Source organism: Lacerta agilis, chromosome 5 (genome assembly GCF_009819535.1).
Source record: "Lacerta agilis isolate rLacAgi1 chromosome 5, rLacAgi1.pri, whole genome shotgun sequence".
Classification (NCBI taxonomy): domain Eukaryota; kingdom Metazoa; phylum Chordata; class Lepidosauria; order Squamata; family Lacertidae; genus Lacerta; species Lacerta agilis.
The window spans coordinates 47,226,149-47,251,089 of NC_046316.1; the positions used below are offsets into that span (position 1 = coordinate 47,226,149).

General features: G+C 39.6%; 1 protein-coding gene across 1 annotated transcript in view; it reads left to right on the top strand.

The window, feature by feature from the left end:
* CCDC186 (coiled-coil domain containing 186) overlaps positions 1–23,449 on the top strand; it is a 40,906-nt gene extending 17,457 nt beyond the window's left edge. The window contains exons 3-16 of the mRNA XM_033149628.1: positions 4,841–4,967; positions 6,065–6,193; positions 7,292–7,504; positions 9,056–9,175; positions 10,040–10,144; positions 11,237–11,335; positions 11,513–11,599; positions 13,426–13,568; positions 16,722–16,977; positions 18,079–18,268; positions 18,356–18,436; positions 20,928–21,138; positions 22,537–22,756; positions 23,081–23,449. Of these exons, the coding sequence (XP_033005519.1) occupies positions 4,841–4,967; positions 6,065–6,193; positions 7,292–7,504; positions 9,056–9,175; positions 10,040–10,144; positions 11,237–11,335; positions 11,513–11,599; positions 13,426–13,568; positions 16,722–16,977; positions 18,079–18,268; positions 18,356–18,436; positions 20,928–21,138; positions 22,537–22,756; positions 23,081–23,164 (2,065 nt within the window). The 3' untranslated portion in view covers positions 23,165–23,449. The remainder of the gene's footprint in view (positions 1–4,840; positions 4,968–6,064; positions 6,194–7,291; positions 7,505–9,055; positions 9,176–10,039; positions 10,145–11,236; positions 11,336–11,512; positions 11,600–13,425; positions 13,569–16,721; positions 16,978–18,078; positions 18,269–18,355; positions 18,437–20,927; positions 21,139–22,536; positions 22,757–23,080) is intronic.
* Positions 23,450–24,941: the final 1,492 nt, after the last annotated feature.

The following is a 24,941-nucleotide window of genomic DNA, read 5'->3' on the forward strand; positions in this document are numbered from 1 at the left end:
TCAGTTTTCAATAGGCAGAGAGATTAATTCATATATAAACTCATCAGTCCATAAAGTGACCATATGGTTTCCAAAGCTTACGTTAGGTAAGGCAATCACGTGCCAAAATTCAAATAACTGTGTGTCAAGTGTTCTGTGGGGTTTTAGATTTCTCTCTCTCTCTCTCTTTTTAACTCTCCTTCAGTTGATGGATTCAGACATGGTAACTGTGTTTGAAACTGAGCAGCTTCAAAAACAGTTTGGGGTTTGATATGCGGGTCTTCTGTTTAATGGATAAAAGTAAATTCTAATGATATTGGTTACTGTATGTTAATCCAAAAGCCCCTCTCCATTGCAATACACTCTACAGAGGGATACTTTGCAGTGAGGATGGGGGGACAGAATGCTAAACCCTTTTCCCTGTGAGGTGTTTCCTTATTCTCACTGCCACAATTGGATTCTAAAACTGTGTTTGTAGTACATTTAAACCTAGAACATTGATGGGCAGGAAAAAACCTGCAGGAACTTTCTTCTTTCCTTGGTTTTCTTTTAACTGTGTTTCATTCAGGTTAAACTAAATTTATTTCATTGCAGTTTACCTCTGTCCCCAGCTTGTATCCAAAGATAACTTTGCTACTTGGACAAGACAGGGTACAAAGGTACCAAACCCCTCTACCCACTGCAGTTCCTCATGCCCCCTGAAAAGCAGCTCCGTGGGGTTGGGAGGCCCTCTGGAATACTATGGGATATTGTGCAGAGGGCTCCAGTAGACAGGGGTTGTGGCAAAAATTGGATGCCCCTGCTTTACCCAAATGGTAGAGGGTTCCACTATTGGCAAAGCTATTGAAGACAGCCGCTTGTACTTCAATATTAGAGGTAGACTGCAGTTATTCGTAGTAGCTTATTTGTTACCTCATTTGAATTACTTTTAGCGAGGGTTTGAAACAGGCCTGCAGTGATGTAGGGTTAAACACATCAGTTGCTTCTTAATACAGCAATTTTTAGAACTTATTGACTAGGCATATGATGTAGCACAGCTACTTGCATGCAGACGTCATTGAAATCCATAGTATTTGTGCATGTTTTAATGTAGTTACCAAAGAAAAGACAAATATGGTGACTAATATGCAGATCAGGAGGATAATTGGATCTTTTGGCCTTGGACAACAACATTATTTTTTTTTGTCAGAGCTTGGAAACCTGAGGTGTTCTCCAACATCCTTTGAGAAGCTGTGTAGGACCCTCCTTCCTTTCGGTCTTTTTCTAGGCTTGAAGCCTTACATCACAGAGTAACTGAAGCAAGAAGAGAGAAAGAACAATTAATTGAATGTGTTGCTACTGAACAAGGTTATCTAATAACATGAAATAATCAGAAGCACATTAAAGGGCACTAGAACACATAAAAAGTCACTAGAATCTTCTGAAGGAAGAAATGGATGCCACAAAAACTTAAAAGGGAGGCCAAAATCAAATAAATTATCTATCTCCTCTGCTTTTCTGGTCCATGTCTCTCATCCCTCTGCAGTGGCCTGACAGCTGGCAGGGCAGATTTCCATGTCACACTGACGTATTTATGGGCCTCTGTGTATGGGGACATGTATTTTGTAATGCAATAATGGCCGTGCCAGTCTGTCCAAATACATATTTTGTCCACTTACAGATGTAAAAAAATATGCTGATGTCACCATCCTAACACTTTACCTTATTTATAAATAAGTAACTGCGTATATGGAAAATAGTAAGGGCAGTAGGTTCAATTTTTTTCTTGGCAAGAAATAGCAACCCAATACTCTTTTTAATCTCTCTCTCTCTCTCTCTCTCTCTCTCTCTCTCTCTCTCTTTCTTTCTTTCTTTCTTTTAAAGCTGCTTCTGGGGCAAGGTAGAGTATCCTGCCCCAGTGAGTAAGCTATACTCTTGCTTGTGAATTGTTTATCAGCAAAGACCTTCCCAGAGCATGTCTGTGATTACAAAGAGACTTTCCAGCCATGACAAGATGGTGTGTGAAAATGTTCCAAACAGCTGTGTTTTTTAAGTTCTTAAAAATATTGTTTTTATACATAAGCTGTCACTGGATCTTGCAGTTACAGGAAATGTCCTCTGCTGTGAGTCTAAACCAACCAAACTCTGTGATGTAATAACTTCCCGATCTTGCAGGAAACATGTTTACTGTATGTTTTAGGTAAATTTTACTTTGGTCCACTTTGAACTGAGGTAAACTTCCGTTTCCAAAAGAATCAAAGGTAGCCCTTGGGTGGTCTAATTTCAGTAGGCTGGTGCTGGAGTTCAGCAGTCTTTGGTTTTTTTTAAACTATGGCTAAAAAACTAGGAACAGGTCACAGGATTTTGTGCTCCCCTCCCATACATAGCTTCTTCCTTCTACCACCAATCTTGATGTAACCCTGCCCTGTTCCTTGTTGTAATACATGTACTGATGTTTCTTCTTGGGCTGCTTAACCCATCCTTTTTTACCAAGACGTTTAGTGGCTACTGTGCTATGGACAATCCTACACGTGCTTACCTAAGAAATGAGTTCCTTTGAGTTCAGTGGGGTTATTCCCAGGTAACTGAGTTTAGGATTGCAGCATTTATGTCGGTGTCCATACAATAACAAATGATGGTAAAAGGCAGTAAGGTGAGTGGAGAATGAGAGGAGGTCGTACAGTGGTACCTCGGGTTACGTATCCCTCTGGATATGTAATCTTCAGGTTGTGAATTTTCGTCTTGCGCGCATGCGCAGAAGGGTGCCTCCGGTTACGGACTTTTTGGGATACAGCCGGGCCTCCGGAATGGATCCCGTCCATAACCAGAGGTACCACTGTAATTCCAAAATCATGGCTAAGCAACCGCTACCATTAGATCTGTCCCACTAAGGAAACCTTTAATTATTTCTTTAGTTCAACTATGTCTATACCATTTAACACCATAGTTTCTTACACAGTGAGGTTACAAAAGAGGTGGATGATAAAATCAGTTAACATTACCCATCAAATCAGAAAAGCTTATTTAAAATGCCTGCTGAATATGTTTCTTTTTTAAAGCCCTTCACCAAGAGCCTAAAGTGCACCAGGGGAGGGGGCTTGTAATCTCAGCCAGGAGGGAGTTTCACAAAACTGGGAACCTTGCCAGAAACTATTCTGACTAGATCCTTTGAAGAAACATTCCTTATCAGCCTGCGTGCATAAATCACCTACTTCTTGTTGGTTTCCAACTCCCATCATCCCTGACAATTGGCCATGTTGGCTGAGATGGATGGGAATCTTGGACCAACAATATCTGGAGGCCACAGGTTTCCCACCTCTGACTTATGTGCTTCTGGGGTACAAATTGGCTGTGATTCAGAACTTTTGTGCTGTGAATTGTGCAATAGTTTGGAGTTGGCAATAATTCAGAACTGTTTCACATGAACATTCTGGGCTTCACTTGCCTTTGTTGAACCAGTGCTGAATTTGTTGTGCCAGTTCAGTATTATTTGTGTGATGTGCTACAGGCAAACCAGCTTTTTCTCCCTAGGCAGCCTTGAACCTTCTGACCACATCTTTAATTTAATTATGTTGTTTCATTCATAAGACTATAAAAAAACCTGGCCTGCTGCTGTTTGAGGTCTTGTTGGGAAGTTGCTGTTGGCCATTTGCAAATTTTCTAAAGGGCACCTTGAACAGAGTTGAATAAGTTTGGGCAACTTTTGGCCAGAGTGTTATTAAAGCTGCCAGGGTTGTAAATCTTTTGAGATTTTGATTTGGCTGTAGTGTTCGAAGGCATGGAGCCAGCAAATTAAACACATGCCTATTCTTTCTCTTTGTGGCTTTATTACCTAGACAACAGTGAAGTGCTTTGTATGCTTTAAATGTGCAGTTTGCTCTGAAATACTACTCAGTTTCTTTCTTTTAATTCAAACTTTCAGACCAAAGTATCATAGGAGTCTTTGTGGTTTGTTTTGTTAAACAAATGAGATTCTTGTATTTTGAGGATTGTTCCTGTGGCTCCAGTTTACTGGAGATTTTGCGTGTGTGTGTCCAGTTGTGCACTCAAAGTGCTCTACTAATATATGAGCAGCACACCTAAGCATTTTGTACTTTAAAAAAGAACTATCCTTCATTAAATTTGTCTCTCAGTAACTGTTAACTAAACGGAGACAAACAGTGGGAAGTCTGTTACATTTGTGCCCTGCTTATAAGCTTCCCAATAGAGATCTGGTTGGTCACTGTTGAGAACAGGATGTTGGGTTAAATAGGTTTGCGGGCCAGTTCAGCAGGGACTCCTCTAATGTTATGTTCTTACTGCATTGCAGAGGATTCAATTGTATGGCCCTCAGGTTCCCTTCCACAATTCTTTGATTCTATGTTTCCCTCTGAAGCAAATGTCAGACTTTATTTATGCTTTCTTTAAGCCACATGGAGGCAGTCTAAAACTACCCCCGATCATCAGCTGCTGTGACGTTTAAGAGCACTTTGCCATGTGGCCATCACAAGTGTGTGGAGTGTCTCCACATCCCCTGTGGTCCCCTCTAGTGGTGTCATGTGATAGGTGATTCATGTGGCTAGCCACCCAGCATGTTAGGATTGTTGCATGGAGAAGCATCCAAATCTTTCTTGTAAAATGTGGAAACAGTTGTAAAATGGATGGGGCAGAAGTGGTAGAAGTCTAGTCAATTTGGGGGGGGCGGGGCGGAGGTGTAATGGTGAGGGAGGATCTTAGGACCATGAAGGTGGACTCTGCCTCAGCCTGAGAGCAGGAGGGTTATGAAGCCCTTGAGAAAATTTTGGGTCAGTGGCAATTCAGGGTTTGGCAATTTAGTTATCTTTTTGTCATACAAACTGGGCTTTGCTTTATCGGGTCTTCTTTTATTTATTTCATTGTGCAGATTGATTAAAGAAAACAAAAAGCACCAGGAACTAATTTTGGGCATTTGTTCAGAAAAGGACGACTTAAAAGACGAATTGAAGAAAAGAACTGAAACTGAAAAACAGCACCTTGGCATTATTAAACAGGTATGGAGTTTTATGCACATTCATGCCTTGTTCAAGATATTTCACATAAAACTTGTATTTCTATATGTACTTTCAGATACAGTGGTGCCCCGCTAGACGAAAAACTCGCTAGATGAACGGCATTCGTCTAGCGGAAGCTGCCTCGCAAGACAAAAAAGTCAATGGGGCTGCTTCGCAAGACGAAAAAATTTCGTCTTTTTTTTCGTTTAGCGGAGCGCGGCTGTCATTGCCGCTTCGCTAGACGAAAAAACCGCTAGACGAAAAAATTCGTAGAATGAATTATTTTTGTCTAGTGGGACACCACTGTACTTGGTTCAGTGTTCATATTTCTTCATATACCTGTTGACTCAGAAGTGTCCCACTGAGTTCAGTGAATCCTAACTCTCGGCTGTGTATAGGAGGGTTGCTGCCTGAATTGCCTTGAAATTATGTTTGGCAGCAAATATCTAGTTTTAGAGTTTTTTCCAAGGGAAATAGTACATATTTTATTTGCACTGAGATGTACATGGAAGCCCCTGGGACAATATTTTGATTCTCTTTTTAATAGAGCATCATATTGCATTATATGTGACTGTTTAGTTTCCCATGCTTACTAGAAGTGAAAGTGTGTTAAACTCAGCCATGTAAACAAGGCTACAAAATTACTACTCTGCCAAATGTTTTGTGTTTTTTAATTGCTAGACTCTGGGAGCTGTCAAAGGAGGGACCATCCCTCCAGCAGCCTGTAGGATTTCTGTGTTTGGCCTGACTGGGTAGAGGGATGGAGTGCTTTGTCCCTTAGATAGCAGATCGCTCCTTATTGCCTGTGGATAACAGATGGATACTTAAGATCACAGCTATGCTGAAATTATTGTCAGAACATGGAACAATGATCACTGGAACCATGATGGTGACAGCGTATGGTTTGATTTGCTGCCATAGCAGGGCTAGCACCACATGATGCATATTGCTGCTTTAGGCTGTCAAGATCTTTTGCATAGCTGCTCCTAAAGTATAAATGCAATGACATTTTTAAAAACCTCTACTCAAGTTGCAAATTTTGCAGATCACTTTTTTTGGCTCATGGCCAAAATACATACATAATGTTCTCTTTGCAGTTAGAGGCCAGAATAGAGGATCTCCAAAAAGAAGTTAAAGCTGCTAAAGATAAACTGCTATCCCAAGACGCCGCTGCGAAAAATGCCATACAACAACTGCACAAAGAGATGGCTTTTCGTACAGATCAGGTGACTTTTTTTTTAAAGTTCTTGTTGTGCTCGCTGTAGGAACGTGAAGGATGATATAGGCATTGTATGCATTAAATATCTACAAGTATTTGGTTGAAAGCTAAACATATTTTGCCTGGTGCTGATGACTGTAGATGGATGTCAAGTCACTCATATCAACTCCGTTCTGGATTCTGCAGTTGCTGAAGATGTATCCAGAACACATCCTCTGAGACAAGCTTTGGTTGTTTCAGCCATAGGTTATAAGGATAAAAGGAGGGGGGGAGAGAACCTTGAAGGCAAGGTTGAGATATATTCCCATCCCATGTGTGCATAGTACATAGGACACCTTCTGTTAAAACTAATATGGTGAGACAGTATTCAGCATTCCATTACTATTGGTGTTCTATTATTGTTATCCAGACAGACAGAGTGACTATCTTTTCACAGTTACCAATACAGCATAGTATCGAGGCTGAAAGAGTGACGACTCTTACGCTGTAGTGCGCAATCTGAATCCATTGTACTCATTTTACATGGATAGAAATGGTGGGGTGGGGGGAGTGGCAGAATAAGAAAGTGGATGGTCCTACCCATTGGTTTTCTACACAGTATTCCTGGAAAACGTTCCCCACAACAAAAAGAGAGTTTCTCATCCCTGCTCTAAAGGTTATTAAAATGGCATAACCCCATTGCTATGAAATGTTCAAGGGCAAGACACAAATGTGATAAGGGTTACAAAATACTATTTACTTATTTATCTGTATATTCTTGTTCCCTGTTATTTCCTCCCCCCCCTTTTCCCCTCCATTCTATTTATTTAATTTATTTTTAGACTGCAAGCTGCTTTGACCAGCAACACATTTATTTTATCTGTTCTGGCTTTGAAAGGTTCAGATTAAAACACATTAAAATCCTAGGCTGAGTCATATTTTCATTTTCTTCTTCCACCTCCTTTTCAACATTCCATTGGAAGCTAGGCATTCTTCAGTCATGAATTTAGATCACATTGCTCCAGTTGCAGTGATTTTGTATTCTTATTATCTTGACGAATGGGGAGGGGAGGCATATATTCACTCTCATTACCTAAAGTAAACTTGTAGTGTTTGATTTTCTAAGGCAAACAAGAAATGTGAAGAAGCCCGCCAAGAAAAAGAAGCCATGGTAATGAAATACGTTAGAGGAGAGAAGGAGTCCCTAGACCTCCGAAAGGAAAAAGAAATACTTGAAAGAAAATTGAGAGATGCAAATAAAGAAATTGAAAAGCAAACTAACAAAATAAAGCAGCTTTCCCAGGAGAAAGGACGTTTGCACCAGCTCTTTGAAACCAAGGTATATCCACTTCATGTTGAGTTTCGTTTGTATTCCTGCGGCTTACCTTGAATTCCAGAAATGGGATTAAAATGCTGAAATGACTTGGCATCTCTTTCAAGTGAATGGGAAATAGAATATATTGAGTCAGATGAAGTTGAGAGTTCTAGTAGAAAGGGGGCTGATTTGAATACAGTGGCAAAAAGCTACACTTCTATATACCTTAATCCCAAAGCTGGGTGTTATATGGTGCATAATCAAATAAATATGTGGCATCTTGGTTTCTTCTTTTTTTGGTGGGGGGGGGGGGAGAGGAAGGTTTCCTTGCCTAGAAAACCTTTAACTACCTAGAATGAAGATGCTCAGTGTATATTTATATGTTGCATGTAAAAATTAAGGTTGCACTTTTGGGTTTCTAGCATCAATCTTTTAATGTCTGTTCCCCCCCACACACAAATAATTATTTTCTTAAATGTTTTTTATTTGCATATACTGACTATTGAGCTTTCCCTAAAGTGAACTCTAAAACAGAGGTGAACTGCTGACCCACATGGCTAATCTGGTCCACCAGTCCTCTTTTACTAGCCTTTCACAGCCCTTGGCTCAGTTGACTGCTGCTTGCAATTTACAGCAGCTGGTTTAACCCTCTCTCTGTCTAGCCCAGTGCTGCGATGGGGATGGAAAATCTTGTGCACTGCACTTCTCTGCTGATCTGCCTCCATTACTCAATAAATTTTCCAGGAAAAATAGTCACATTAGAGTTCAGGACTGGACAAGTGGGCCCTAGAAGGTTTGGGGAATTTTTTTTTTTTTTTTGCACTGTTTTGTCGCTTCAGAGAATGATTTCAATACTATGAAGATTTTGCTGCCCCCACATGGTGATATTGATATTTTCCTTGACACTGGATTTCCTGGAAACTGTGTAATCATGTCTAAGGCATATTTGTACATGCAGTTTAAAATGCTTCTGTTTAATTTTAAAGCAGTTGAAGAATGCAAAACCTACATTCGGCAGAATGCTTTTTTTCCAGTACAGATACTGTGTTGCTTTTTCTTTCTCTGTTCTTCTACATTACATGTATTTACAATGCCAGATAAGTAATCCTCCCTAAAATGACCTCTAAATCTAGATGATATTAAGGAAGGGAAGGAGGAAGGCAGGAGGAGAAAAAGATGAAGTGAGAAGTTGGGGCAGGGTGAACGCAGGATTTGAAGAGCACCCAAGAATTCAGACGTGATAACATACTATATAATTCTTTTTGCCATAATACATGACACGAAGCATTGCGTTGTCAATAGTCACATTAGATTGCAAAACAGAAGTTCAAAGACTTTTCCAGAGATGAGACCTTTTCAGCGTAGCTGTCATAATATAGTTCAGTGACAGGCAAGCAGAATTCCCTGAAGACAAGAAGACTACAAATACATTTTGTTCCACTTCAGTGAAATCATTGTGTGCATGCTTAACTCCCCACTGCTTGCAGAAAGGTCGCTTGCATTTCTGCCGCTCTGGGCCTATCCATTTAAAAGGCTTCATTTCAAACCTAATAATCTAAAATTATTCTTTTCAAGGAAGCTGAAGCCACCAGAATGTCAAGAGAAATAGAAAAATTAAAAGAAGAAATGAACTCTCATGTGATCAAAGTAAAATGGGCCCAAAACAAATTGAAGGCTGAAATGGATTTACACAAGGTAGGTGTGCTAATGTTATAGAAGGACATTTTCACTGCAGCTCCTGTGTCTCTTTGTAAAGCATGTGGTGCAAGGTTTGATTGGCTGTTGCTGTGAATGTAGGACAAGTTGATTAACACAATGGGAGCGTAACTGGAATATGAGTGTTGGGTTTTTTTTAATGGTCCTGTTCAGTATCTGCATGTATCTGAGCAATGAAAGTTGGAAAATGGGTAAGGTTGAGAGTTGGCACGAAATGTACACCTACAAACTTAGCACCATAGTTCTGCTGTAATTTTGTGCAGGAGACCTTCTGGATCAGAGGAGTTACCTGTGAAAGATTTTTGGGTTGTACTAAACACTTCACTTGGTGGAGCTGGACAAGTAGGCATTTCTTAGTATTGTGGGGCTAAAAAACGTTTCAAATTCATAGTGACCCAATAGTCAAGAATTTAACACATCAAACAGTTTCACACAGGCTGCTCTTGAATAATGATAGGATCTTCAGCCAGTGTCTGCCTGTTAATAAATATAATGTTCAGCAACCATATTTTAGGTATGGGGTGGTGTTCAGATATGCCCTTTGTTGCTTAAGGAAAGCAGTGAAGGCTGCCACCCCATCCTGTCCACATTTGTTCAGACATTGGTCCTTCTGATGTCACTGAAGTTTACTCTCAAAATAGGTATGAGATAACAATCTAAGCCTTTACGTTCCTTCGTTCCCAAATAATTTAGCTTTATTTATTTTTCTATTGGATTTTTAATTTTGTCCTCTGCTGCTGGCATTAAGCAGGAATTTTGTCATTTCCATGCAGTCCTGAACTTACTGTCATCATTCTACATATTCAGTTAATGGTGGCTAACAACTGTTTATCTGTTTTCCAGGACACCAAAGATCGGCTTAAAGAGGCAACAGCAAAAGTCACTCAAGCGAAAGAGGAATCTGAGCAAATACGAAAGAACTGCCAAGAAATCATAAAAACATATCAAGTGGGTATAATGTTGCATGAAGCAAAATGAAGACTTTGAACTTGGCGTATAGGTTTTCTTTTCTTGCATGTCCCACACTTGTCTCTAGCCCTATAGCTGAAATGATACAATTCTTTCCCAAAACCTATCTGATCTAATGTCATTTCTAAATTAATTAATTGTCCTGGCACAGGCAAATCCAGATATGTTGCTTGCTATTTCATCTTACTCTAGCTGTGTGTTCTGAACTTCTGCACTATCACGTCCAATAGTTATTTTTTATATTATAGTTATTTTTTAGCCACCATACAACCCAGAGGTACTGACCTAAGATGTAGTGAACACCTGTGTGTGGCAAGGCTAGGGACCAAGGATACTAACTAAATTATGTCCTTAAGTGGCATGCCATAGCCACCACCCAGCTTTTCTCAGGGCTGAGTTTCCTCCTCTCAGGTGAGAAATCCACTGGTTCTAATATTTTGATATGACAAAACATATGCAACATCTAGAAATAGTATAACCTTTTTGCTTTCACATCCAGAGTGTGCAGGTTTAAATATCTACACACACTTAGATTTCAAAAACACAGGTCCTGATCAGGTGATCTCATAACTCTCCTGCCTGCAATAAGCATGTCCTTGCTTATTCTTGGGAGACTGAGGGGTGATATCAGACATTACACAAAGAAAGTGAGCCTGTTGAGTGGCAATAACATCTGATGTCATTCCTCTGCCTCCTTATTTATCCTTGGGGATATTGATTGCAGGAGAGAGACATTCTGTATCTTGACCATGCATATGCTTTCCAGTGTAATGTCTGAACGGGGTAGCATATGCATGTCCCTCGTGGCAAATAGCACATAGTCAGTCCACACACATCTGGTATTTTATGTTTGTTGTTTCAGAGAGTGATTGTCTCCCCCTTTTGCATGTTACCCACAGTGCAAAAAGCAGTGATCTGTTTCCAAGCTTGACTTAGAAGAAAATAAGCTCATAGTGTTTGGACTGTAAGTCTGGGATAGATGACTGTAACATAACGTGTACAATAAAAAAGATCTTTTCAGTTTATGAATTGGCATGTGAAGATTTAATACTGCTCATTCCCTCTCCTTAGGAGTCTGAAGAAATTAAATCAAATGAGTTGGATGTAAAACTCCGACTTACAAAAGGAGAGCTGGAAAAACACTTGCAAGAGAAGTCTAACCATCTAGAGGTAAGATATATTACTCACTTCAGTGGTAGCGTTTTAATGAGGGTTAAGGCTCGTACTGGGGGGGGGGGAGTATAGTGGTGGGTCCAAATCATAATTGCTATGTAGATTGAAGTGGACAGGATCGGATTCCATTTTCCTCCAAGTTGTATGCAGAATTGTTATTTTTCTCTTTCGAAGGTACATCATGCCAAAATAAAAGAACTTGAAGATGTGAAGCGAACTTTTAAAGAGGGTATGGATGAGCTACGGACTCTAAGGACAAAGGTGAGAGAGAAGAATTCCTTGTAGCCAAAACATTGAAAGCAAAGGGAAGGAAAACTAACTTTATTATTTACCTGGGTAGTTTGACCAGATAGACCAGTGCAAATTTGACTTCCGGGGACCTGATGGTTCTGTACGATATATAATGGCATTGTACTAGCAGTAAGTCCAGGAGCTAAAACAATGTGGTACAACCACTTCACCTCTTGTTTCCTGCATTGCATTGCTTGTTACAGTGGTTGAAAAGAGGTCTTTTTAAGTGCCCTTCTAAGGTAAGAAGTATTGTACTTGGCAGCAAGTTCAGAGGATTTGGGCCAAACATATTCTCTCAAAAAAATTATTGCAGCAGGCATTTCTCTGGTTCCACCATCCTTTTCCTGACCTTGACATTTTCCTTCTGGAGTTGACATGGCAGCTGTGAGAAGATTTAATTTCCCCAAGCAAATGAAAGAGTTCCTGAATGGATGTTGATGCTTTGGGGCCATGCTCAGCTCTTTCGATCTTGAGTTCAAGTACTGTCATTGAAATGGCTCCAGTGCTACCAAAAATTTTATTTTTTGTGCAACAGGCAGATAGGGACAGGAGGGAGAAGGGGAATGGAGATAGGTATCATATATATGGAGTCTCATTTGATTAATTCCATAAGGATATATGATGTGCATTATTTGCTGATTTATGTCGTGATAAAATGTAAAAAACTTTTCAATTGTTGTTCTACTGAAAAATGTAATAAACGGCATCATCTGTCAGTAGAGTCTTCAAATTCCCCTAATAATCAGGTAGGAAACCTGTCTGTTGCTAATTTCCATTAGAGAGCCACCAATTCACAAGATGTTAAAATGTAATACATTTGCATTTCATTGTACCTCATAAGCATTTAGGATGCAGGGCTATATCTCTGGTTTCCCCCTCTCTCTGCAGAGTTTAGGAGGGGGGGGGAAACTTACTGCTTTATATTAAAAGCTGGTTACGATTCTACTGAATTCAAGCAGAGGGTGGTTCTTTTGTCTTTCCTTGCCATACTTTCCACACACTTTCTGTTAAAATGGCCTATCCGATTACGGTAACTGTAATTAACAATGCCTGGAGATCGGGTGGCTTTTTCTCTTAACTTTAAAACCCTGAAAATGACAAGTAATTATACTTTTGTCAGAGCACTTTCCCAAACAGATCGTGTCCCTTCTTGTAAACAGATAGGTAGGGAAAGAATTCTTTAAATGAAGAAGTCGATGACAAAAGCAAGATTAGGATGGGGGGGAATAGGTTAAGTTTCAGGTACCTTGTGTCTGTGCAAGTTAAATGAAATGAAATCTTAGTGTTTATACAACACAGTTTCAAAAAATATATATGACAAGGGGATGTACACAATAAATACAAAATGCTACATCATCATCAATATAGTTTGGCTGATAAAAAAAAATCACATTTAAAAGACCTCTGCCCCTAAAAGAAGGCAACAGGTATGATTCCGGCTAGTGGCAAGGCAGACCACCAGACAAGGCCTGCCATGTTGATGCCTTGGTCCCTTGTCAAGGGGCATGGGGCACTACTGAAGTGTCCCATCCAAAGAACTCAGTGAGTGATGTGGCACATAAGGAATCAGGTGGTCCTTAAGCCTGGTAACAAATTGGCAACTGGTACAGCTCTCTCAGCAAAGCAGTAAAATGTTGCCAGTAATCTGCTCCTGTGAGTAGTCTGGTCATTGCATTCTCAGATACAAGGGGAAGCACTGTGTAAAGTGTTTGTGATTCAAAAAGCTAATAAAATCTACCAGAAAGAATGAAACGTACCATTTAACCATTTACTTTAACAAGTTCTGTTGTTTTTAGGTCAAGTGTCTAGAGGATGAACGATTGAGAACAGAAGATGAATTATCAAAATACAGAGAAATTATTAATCGCCAGAAGGCTGAGATTCAGAATCTGCTGGACAAAGTGAAAACCATAGATCAGCTCCAGGAGCACCATCAGAGGTAAGATAGTTACGTTTTGGTTTTACAGAGCAGATTTTTAAATATATGTATTATACTTAAAGAGTACAGTCATACCTCGCGTTACTTCTGGGTTTGGCGGTTCGCACATGCGCAGACGCGTCAAATGACGTCATGCGCAGAAGCGCCGAATCACATCATGCACATACACGGCACTTCATGATACGGACGTCACAGGTTATGAACGGGGCTCCAGAAAAGATCCCGTTTGTAACCAGAGGTACCACTGTACTGTTCTTTCAATAAATAATTTATGCTGCCACCCAACTTGTGTTCAATCCAAGCAAAGTTTTGTGTGGTATAAACCCTACTGAATGATTTAACCTTGGACATGGCATATAATATTTTGTTGCTGTTTGACATTTCTAGAGTTAGCACCAACTTCAGCATTTCCAGGGTATTGTATACTATGTCAGGGGAAGAAAGTTTAAAAAAAGTAGTTTGATTTGATTATTCAAAACTACATGTTTTTGTTTATTGTTGTGTTAAAAGCATAGGATTTTAAGCATAAAAGAAAACTATTGGACCCTTATCCAGATTCATAGTGACTGAGTATAAATATGAAAGTCTTCACCTGGTGATGTCTGTGGACTCTGGCTAGTCCATGTTCTTAAAAAAAACAACAACCCTGAACTATTTTAATCATTTTAAGTCATTTATTACTTACTATCAAAAGATCTCAAAAATGTTTACATCAAAAAATCATAGTACAATAAATAGGTATACTATAAACACAAGCCCAACATTTTTTTAAAAAAATGTGTCTAGATATGCAGTAAACCACAATATTGATGTATGTAACAATCATATCAATATGAAATTCAAAAAACAGAAATACCTGCATAACTTTTTTAACCCTATATCTCAAAAATGTGCTATTCACACAACTGCTCTCATAATCTCTCACTTTCATCAGTCATGTCCATATACATCTTAATGAGGTTTATTTTTTAAAGTACACATCATTTAATCAATCCCTTACACTCAACAGCCAGTAATAATCCAGTACACCAATTATTAATAATCAAAGTAACAGCCAGCAACCAATAATAATCAAACTCTCCACATTTCAACAACTTCAATAAACCTAGTTCACCCTCACTTGAGCTAACAGGTACTCCTTCCTGCCTCTCACCTGGGTGAGTGGGATGGGTGGGAAGTTCTAAACCAGAGCAGGAGGCTCTCACCCTGGAAGAGGCAGTAAGAAGTATAAAACTTTTGGATAACTCCAGACAATAAAATTACAACAGATATGGTGCTCCAACAACCTTTCCACATAACTAATCCACATTACAATGCTGGCAACAAATGTTACACTGTTGATAAATAATAAACACAATGCTAGCGAAAACGTGACACAACATTGGGGTGGTTGTACCCACACCCTCATGGCAGCCTGAAAGGTCCTCTGATAAAACCTTGAAACATAGTTTGTTCAGGTTTTTTTTGGGGGGGGGACACCTTTGGCCCACCCCATGTGGCTGAACTACAACTCTCATCAGTCCCAGCAAGTGTGGGCAATGGTGAGGGACGATGGGAGTTGTAGTTCAGCATCATCCAGGAGGCTCAAGGTTTCCCACACCTGCCCTATACATACAGTCATACATCTGGATACGAACACTGCGTGTTGCGTTCATCACGTGTTACGAACTCGCCGAACCCGGAAATACCGGAACGGGCTACTTCCAGGTTTGGCGGTTCACGCATGCGCAGAAGCGCCGAATCGCGTTGCACAGATGCAGCGCTTCCGGTTGCGCGCTGCTCATGTTGCGAATGGGGCTCCGGAATGGATCCCGTTCAACCAGAGATATGACTGTATTATCATTTTTAGTTGCAACAAAGAGTTACTGTTACAAAATACATTTTAACACACGATTAATTTTCCGAACCTCCCCACCACCACCACCACCATTGTGGCATGCTGGCCAGAGTAGTAGGGCTTAGGTATGGTAAACCCAGATATCTTGGTCTAAATCTTTGCAGACTACTTGTGACAATAAAAATGTGATAACTGCAAATCTGATTTAAAATAAATTACCCTATCGTTAATAGTTTAAAACATCCTTCTCCTTGTTACTTCTCCCTTGATCACCGTGAATTTGTAGCTCCAGGCACATCACATTGACTCCACTTTCTCAAGAACTTCCCCACCTCTTTCTCTCCATTTTGAGTCTCTCTCTGCATAGGTGTGTTAAAATTTCCCCTATTTTTAAAAAATAAAAACCTCCATTTCTCTGCATTTTTCTTCAATAATTAATCTGCATCCCTTCATCCTCTTCATCTCCTTGAAAAGTGCCTTGCTTTCATACCATGCAGTCTTTTACTTTGACCTGGGTCCCAGTTACAATTTTTTGTCTTCCTTAAAAGAACAGTCAGTTAAAATAACAGACTGTGTAATTGGTCCATGTTTAACATCAGCAAGACTCCATTTAATTACAGTGGATTTACTTCTAGTATTCAGACTTGGAAATTACAGAACAAACTAACTTATGGGCGACCGGAACAAAAACATCTGTGCACAATCATGTTTCCATATGGTGCGGGTGAACTAGGGCCTTGAGTATATTTTCAGCTTTCTTGGTGTTAAATGTGTTGCATACTGAATATAGGAGAGCATCATATAAATAACCACCCACACAGCCCAGGGCACTTGTAAGCAATAATTATCTGAGATGTAGCAATGTTTCAACAATTCTCAACCTCCCTTAGGATTTGTAGAACCGAGCATTTGCGTTTCTTCCAATTAACATGGCAACATTGGCTTTTTCTTGGAAATGTGCAATCACAGTGCCTGCAATTTGCAACTTACGAGTAACATCTTAATGATCAAAGTGAATCCCAAAATGAAACATTCCTTCATTTTCAAGTTAAAAGCTTTAAATATATGCCATCGTGACTGTGAGTTCAGCACTGGTTTCTAGCATTTATTTCACTTTGCAACAATGATTTGCTCAAGTAAACAGTCAATGTCCAATGTATATATCTTGTGTAGCAGAGCAGGCCTAGACAACACCAGGACTAACTGCAAAGTGTATATGAATTGTGCGGACTTGATAAACTAGGAAACTGATAGTTGCCTGTCTAGTTTGAACTCCTCTTCTCACATCTCAAAATGATGTCCACTCTTGATTTCAGAGATGAACAAGAGATTAACTCCTTGAAGGAAGAAGTGGGCAGTCTCAACTCTCTGCTTACTGACTTCCAGAAGGACATTGATGGCAGCCGGAAAAGAGAATCGGAGCTGTTGGTCTTCACTGAAAAGCTGAGTACTAAGAACGCCCAACTGCAGTCGGAAACCAACTCCCTACAAATGCAAGTAGATAAGATCACCTACAGCGAGAGAGAGTCTCAGAATCAGCTGGAACTAGTGAAGCAAGCAAGAGACGAACTGGTAAATCAGAATTTCAGTTAATTGGTTAAGGCTTGTGTAATTAATGTTTTTTATTAAACCCTAAACCCTGGAATAAGCCTGGATGTATTCCTGCTTCTTCTGCTATTGTTCAATAAATGACATAAATAAAATAGAGATGCTACAGTTGGGCCAAAGCACAATGAAATAATTCCTGCCTACCTGAAGACAACCTTGAAAATGTCATCAGGTGCTGCCTTTAAGTCAGTCAGCCATTCTGCACAAAGAATATATTTATAGTGAATAGGAGAAACCCTGCTTCCGTGTGCCACTGCTGAAGCCAAATTTGGCAGATTTCTTCTTGGGGAGGGGGGTGCTTTTTGTATAAACATGGGGCAGTCTGAATAGGAAAAAAACACAGCCAGAGCCAGACACATGCATAACGCTCATTATAACTGGCCCGTTAACCAGCTTGACTTAGGAAGTGGCTGGGGATGACGGGTAAGAAGCATTGCACCACAAATGCTTTAACAACTGAAAGCTGTGCCTCCCGCTGTAAATCAAAATAGTATGGATCTCACTTTAAGGAAGTGGTGGCTGTTTCTCCAGCCTGGTTACTGGGAGTTCTGAAAGTCTTGTATGTCTTGTGCAGTCGTCTGATGCTTCCTTGAGCTGCACATCTTGTAGGCCACCTAATGTAGATTGCAAGTTTTCTGGCAGGTTAGCTTCTATGCATCCTAGCCCATTTGAAGCATTAAATAAATGCTTTGTAGTATGCGAAATGAATATATACAAGCTAATGTTTCAGAAATTGGAAACTGAAATCACATATAGCATAACATGGGCAGGAAAACTCCAAATTCTCCATAACTGTGGGAGGAAATACGGGCTGTGGAAGTATGAATGCTTGTACTTCATAACACATGGGGACAGCTAATCTGATCTTCCCGTTCCTCACAACAGATTCTTATATTCCATGACAACCATATTCTTCAAAGCCCTCAGGAACAATATAGTGGATTGGAATACAATGCAAAGTGTTTTAAAATTGTATGAAATACTCAGTGGACAATGGGGAAAGCAAATGATAACACATCATTATTTGTACTGTATAAATATATGTGTTTCATTTTATAAATTCAGGCAAGTAAATTGCAGAAAGAAGAGGAACTTCACAGAAACAATGTTCAAGCATTGCAGGCCGAATTAGCATCTCAGCAGAAAGCATTAGCAGACCTCAACACTAAAGCAGATGAATTAAAAGATGAGTTGGTTACTCAGAAGCGAAAGCATGCTGCAAATCTGAAAGACCTCACCAAGCAACTTCAGCAAGGTTAATATTTCTCACACCTTGGTGTGTATGGCTTTTTTTCACAAACAAACAGCACTGCATCAAATAATTTATGGTTTGTTCCCTTAGCACGAAGAAAATTAGATCAGCATGAAAATGGCAACTACGATAAAGATGTCAGTAGTATGGGAAGTCGTTCCAGCTCATCAGGTAGGTTGTTTTGTTAGTCTCATCAACTATTTCTTTTAAAAAAACCCTAGCAAAATCATACCAATAAAACATATTGTAGTTCTCAAAAGTATATTTTAACCAGCATCTCCCCCAACCATGAAAGTTACTAAGTTACCCCCCCCCCCAAGATTATAATATACCTGAACCTACATCTGTTGAGATTTCTTATCCAGCCAGTTCTATATTATTTATGTTGTTGTTCAGTCGTGTCCGACTCTTCGTGACCCCATGGACCAGAACACGCCAGGCACGCCTATCCTTCACTGCCTCTCGCAGTTTGGCCAAACTCATGTTAGTAGCTTCGAGAACACTGTCCAACCATCTCATCCTCTGTCGTCCCCTTCTCCTTGTGCCCTCCATCTTTCCCAACATCAGGGTCTTTTCTAGGGAGTCTTCTCTTCTCATGAGGTGGCCAAAGTACTGGAGCCTCAACTTCAGGATCTGTCCTTCTAGTGAGCACTCAGGGCTGATTTCTTTGAGAATGGATAGGTTTGATCTTCTTGCAGTCCATGGGACTCTCAAGAGTCTCCTCTTGAGATCAGCCTTCTTGATGGTCCAGCTCTCACTTCCGTACATTACTACTGGGAAAACCATAGCTTTAACTATACGGACCTTTGTCGGCAAGGTGATGTCTTTGCTTTTTAAGATGCTGTCTAGGTTTGTCATTGCTTTTCTCCCAAGAAGCAGGCGTCTTCTAATTTCGTGACTGCTGTCACCATCTGCAGTGATCATGGAACCCAAGAAAGTGAAATCTCTCACTGCCTCCATTTCTTCCCCTTCTATTTGCCAGGAGGTGATGGGACCAGTGGCCATGATCTTAGTTTTTTTGATGTTGAGCTTCAGACCATATTTTGCGCTCTCCTCTTTCACCCTCATTAAAAGGTTCTTTAATTCCTCCTCACTTTCTGCCATCAAGGTAGTATCATCAGCATATCTGAGGTTGTTGATATTTTTTCTGGCAATCTTAATTCCGGTTTGGGATTCATCCAGTCCAGCCTTTCGCATGATGAATTCTGCATATAAGTTAAATAAGCAGGGAGACAATATACAGCCTTGTCATACTCCTTTCCCAATTTTGAACCAATCAGTTGTTCCATATCCAGTTCTAACTGTAGCTTCTTGTCCCACATAGAGATTTCTCAGGAGACAAATGAGGTGATCCGGCACTCCCATTTCTATATTATTTATAGTATAGTATATTATTTATATACTATATTATTTTATATACTATATTATTTATAGTAAATAGTAATTCACTAACTTTTTACAGTGAAAAAAAGCATGTCGACTTATGCAAGGAATGGATTGCAATAACTGCAATGCTTAATAAATTACAGTAGCTGATGACAGTAATACTTCATTACAGAAATAATTTATCTAGAACAGGTCTTGTGTATTCACTTTATCAGGCAACTGGAAAAAGAAAATTCATCGGGCAACTTTACCTGCTCGAATTTCTGCTCTAATATTCCAACCATTAATTTGCTCTGAGAGTTCTGAATCTTGAATACAATTGCAGTTGCGTGAGGCTACCATGAAATAATGGAATAGTTCTTGGAGAGTTTGACCCTAGCATTTATAACTTTCTGATTCTTTATATCTCCTATGTGTTCGATGGCAAATACAAATCAGTTACCTTTTTAGTATTGCTTTCTTGGAAGCTGGCAGTGTACAAATGAAAAATCAATTCATATTTAACAACAGTCAGTCTGCTGCTTTAAAATTCATTGCTTCTCTAGTACTTTCAACATGGAGTGGAATTATCTGTCTGTGTAGAGGCCTGCCATCATCTTACAAGGTCTGTAAGTGGCGTCAAAGGCTCTGCACAAATCTAAATGTTCAAGTTTTGTTTTGTTTTTTTCAACCTCCATCATATTTCCATTTTAGTAGTAAAAAAAGGTGAGGCACTCTTGAATTTGACCAGATTCTAAACTGGAACAACACTTTACATGGTAAAGCTTTGTCACAATTCTGAACATGTTTGTTTAACAATCAGGCTGGTAGTCACTTGTAATAGGACCTTCCTTTACAGTGGGTCCACAACTGTGGATCTCAAAAGCTTCTGCAATTGGGTAGCCTCCATTCCTTTAGTCCTTTAAGTGTCCTTGGCAGAACCCACCCCCCTGTGATTTTTAATATTTATTATAAACTTGGGTTGCTTTGCTGGGGTCTGCCTGAGTTTATAGTTTATCTGTACTAGTCTTGATTATTTTAATTTATTAGATTTATATACCACCTCTCATCAAAAGATCTCAGGGCAATTCACAATCTCAGGGCAGTTTAGGTTTTAGTACTATTATGAAATGGACATTTTAGATTTTCATACTGCATTTCATATTTTTATATGTTAGCCATTTTGTGGAATATTATGTCAAAATGCAGATTTAAATCCTTTATAAAGAAATCCATAACTTTTCTTTATTTGATTGAGAGCCAGGCATTGCAATTAAGATGTCATTGGTTTTGACAGGATCGCTTAATGCTCGAAGCAGTAATGAAGATCGCTCGCCAGAAAACAGTGGCTCTTCAGTAGCTGTGGATCATTTCCCTGAAGTGGACAAGACCATCTTGATTGAGAGAATAGTAAGGTTACAGAAAGCCCATGCTCGGAAAAATGAGAAGATGGAGTTCATGGAGGATCATATCAAACAGCTGGTTGAAGAAATCAGGAAAAAAACCAAGTATGTACAACATCTGGTCCATTTGGTAATCAGTTTGAAAAAATACAATGCAAGGTGCTCTGTTTAAAGTTAACACTGGTACTCTGTATAGTAGCTGGATAACTTCATCGGGAATGGAAATGGTGCCAAATATCTCAATATAGCCCCAATGTATTTCCATGTTTTTCAGGGTGAGGGTGGAGGGCACGCTTCTGCAATGAAAGTTTCCTCCATTTCTCATATATAGGCGCTAATTCGGTAAATGAAATATCTTAATAGTAAACAGAACTTACCATAGAATTAAACTAAAATAGCAATGTTAATTAAACTGGAGTGATTCAGAACTAATTGTGTGTGTTGATGTATATAAAGTAGTCTGTGCTGTTTTTTAAAAAAACTGATTTGAAAGTGAATTCTGAAAGTGCTTCCATAGCAATTTGCTGTTCTCTTTAATTACTACCTTTCATGCAAATTGAATCTTAGCAAATTACCGACTGGGAAGTTTCCTTCACAATTCTTATGCTGGCAGATGTTAAGACACTAAGCTCTTCACCTTTGCGAAAGAAAAATACACACAGCACAGTAAATTTGCACGAACTGCTTCAGTTTGAATCTGCTAAGTAGTTGTGTAGCACACATCGCTGCAGCAAAGTTTACTGCACACCTACTTTCAGAATACATGATTGCTATAGACACAAGCTGGAATCTATTTGCATCCGAGGCCAGATTCTTACACTTGGTGTCATGAAGTCAAATAATTTTGTGAGTTCCTCACTTTCTTTTTCACAGTGAGAACAATACAGTATAGCCAACTCTCATCAGTTGGAGACTTCTTCAGCTAAACTCCCTAAGAAATGTACATGTGATGACTCTCAGAGTTAACAATGAGGACAGATTTTGGGAACACTAGCTAGAATTTGGCTCTGCAGGCCAGTGCTTGAAGTCTGACCAAGTTTGTTTCCTTTTAATGGTGATGGTGATTCTGGGGACTGTATGCCCAGTTGGAAACTGCTGGGACATGGTGCCGCTTCTGAAAGCAGTTTTGTCAATTTAAATATCTTGAGGTTTTTGCTGGTGCTAAGACTAGCCATGGGGAATTATGAACTGCTATTGTGTCTTGGAAAAAGACCACAGCTAGTTTGGCTAGGAAAGTTGCCTTTATGTTTAAATACAGTATATAAAACAGCATGCTTTGAAGTATTTTTGCTCTACCTAGAGACTATTCTTAATAAGGTAGTGTTCCCAATGTAACATTTTTATAGAACAATAATAGCATTTCTCCTCACCACTGCGTTCACTCTGCGACACTCTGCATGTAGGGACAATGCTGAGTTAGATGGACTAATTTTCTGACAGTACAAATTAGCTTCCTGTGTTCTTTCATAATGTCACTATCTTACACTGTTTTACTTTCTACAGAATAATCCAGAGCTACATTTTGAGGGAAGAAGCTGGCACATTGTCATCTGAGGCCTCTGATTTCAATAAAGTGCATTTAAGCAGGCGTGGTGGGATTATGGCCTCTCTCTACACATCTCACCCAGCAGACAGCGGGCTCACTTTGGAACTCTCTCTGGAGATAAACAGGAAGCTCCAAGCAGTCCTGGAGGACACTTTATTGAAGAATATTACCCTGAAGGTAATTTGAAATAGAAAATTTAGAATACATCATGCTTTTCATCACACCTTGGTTGTTGTTAAGTGGTGGTATATGGCTGCAAGCTGTTATAGAAAAAAGGCTTTTAGACATGCTCTGAACAAAGTTAAAATATCTAGGCAGACTGTCATGTGTACCCTGAAGTGAAATAATTTTGAGTAAATCTATCCTTTCTTTCTTACTAATGTGTGCAGGTTTCAAATTGCAGTGGACTTGAATTCATTCAACCTTGAAGACAAGGCACTATTTTTTTGTTTAATTGGGTATCATAGAGTCTGCTAATTTCCCCCTCTATTTTCTTCAAAGGAAAATCTGCAAACACTAGGAACAGAAATAGAACGGCTAATTAAGCAGCAGCATGAACTGGAACAGAGACTGAAGCAAACATAGCTGAGAGCAAGACCAAGGAGGCAGAAAAGACAGGTGCTCCACACCCTGTTGGTATATAACCTGGATATCGGCCATTGTCTTCTGCCAATCACATGAAGCTTTAATAAAGCGCCCTGAAGTACGTTTATGAGCGAGGTTTACAAGGCCTAAGTCCCAATGCTTGCTTTGCCTGAAGTGATGGAAAACTCTTGGTGAACTTTTCTGAACACTATTTGCATCCATATTGCTTTTCACTAAAACAAGATATCAACATGCACCATTTTATGCACTTATATTTAGAGAGAGTACAAAAAACCCCACAAACTGCTTTGTGCAACTACAGTACCCTGTTAATGAAGAAGCTTGGTGGGATGAAGGACTCTTGGGTTTTGCAGTTCTTGGGGGTGGGTAGTGATGGAGAGGGTTGTCCAATGGACATATTAAACTTATTGCGCTCTAGAGGATATATGTTTGGGGAAAACCAAACACTCACACACATGCACTTCCTCTCGGATTTATTTAAATTGGTTGATTTTATTTATAACATGCATTGGAAAAGACTTTCATAGTAGACTGTTCTCTAAGGACATGGTACTGCATATTTTAACAATTGGAGAAGAGAGAATTTTTTAAAAATCCCTGCTGACTTTGGATATGAATTGGATTTTTTTAAAGAGAATAATTGAAAGAAAAACTTCTGCAGCTAATTGATGTGAGCTGTTGAAACCAGGATTTCACCTACAAAGATTGCTAATAAAATACAGAGCTATTTATTAATTGAACCCTTGGAAGGCTTTGTAAATTTAAATGGAAATAGCAGTTGCTTGTGTGTGCTGTGGCATAAACATATACTCTTGCTACTTTATCGCCTGTCTCATATCTGCCCATGTACTAGCACGGCCATACTTCTACATGGGTGGAAGAAGGAAAAGAGGTATTTACTAGTCTGTACACTACAAAATTATGGTAGTCTGCTACTAGAAATGACTACATACAAGCTTTCTTAAGAATTGTGAGTGACAGCTTGTGGCTCTCCACGTCTTGATGGACTCTAACTTCCATCAGCCCTAGCCAGCGTGGTCAGGGGCAATGGGATCTGCCCTGCAATCTGGAGGGCCACAAGCCTGGCACAGAATGAACAGAAAAAGCTACCCACTATTGGTTGCTGAAAAGATAGGCACCACCAGGAGACAATAATGAACAGCTGCATCTCTGCCAAAAATATGTTATGTGAGCTATGCGATTCCTAAAATGCAAATTAAAAAGCATTGGAAATAACTCAGCATTTCAGTAATTTTGCTGGTGGATAGCATGTTACTTAGTAAAAACTTAGGAGCAACAAGTAAAATTAAGTTATCGAGGCTGTTTTGGGAAGAGAAGCTGGTGGGAACTTCAGGCTCTTCTCTTTCTCTTGCTTTGACAAGCGCTAGCATGCATTTCCAAGGAGCAGAGCAATAAAAGGGAGGCTCTGGTTTCTAATGCTTTAAACCTTGAAGTGATAATATGTGGTTTTTCATGTTCCTTTTTGAGAAGAGGGCAGTGCATGTTCAGGCTTGAGCTTGTCCTGATAGGAGGAGGAAGATGAAGCAGATGCTTGCCTTCCCCTTTCAGGAAGTCATTGCCGTACGGTGAATGCATTATTCCAACTAGATCATTGCTTTGTTTTGCCTTATTAGAATATAGCAGCTTTCCAAAGTTACACTGCATCAAAAATCTTGACACCCATGTGACTAAGGGTAATGAAAAGAAATTGACATATGCCATTCAAATTTAATTTTCTTCCTTTAATCCCCCCTCC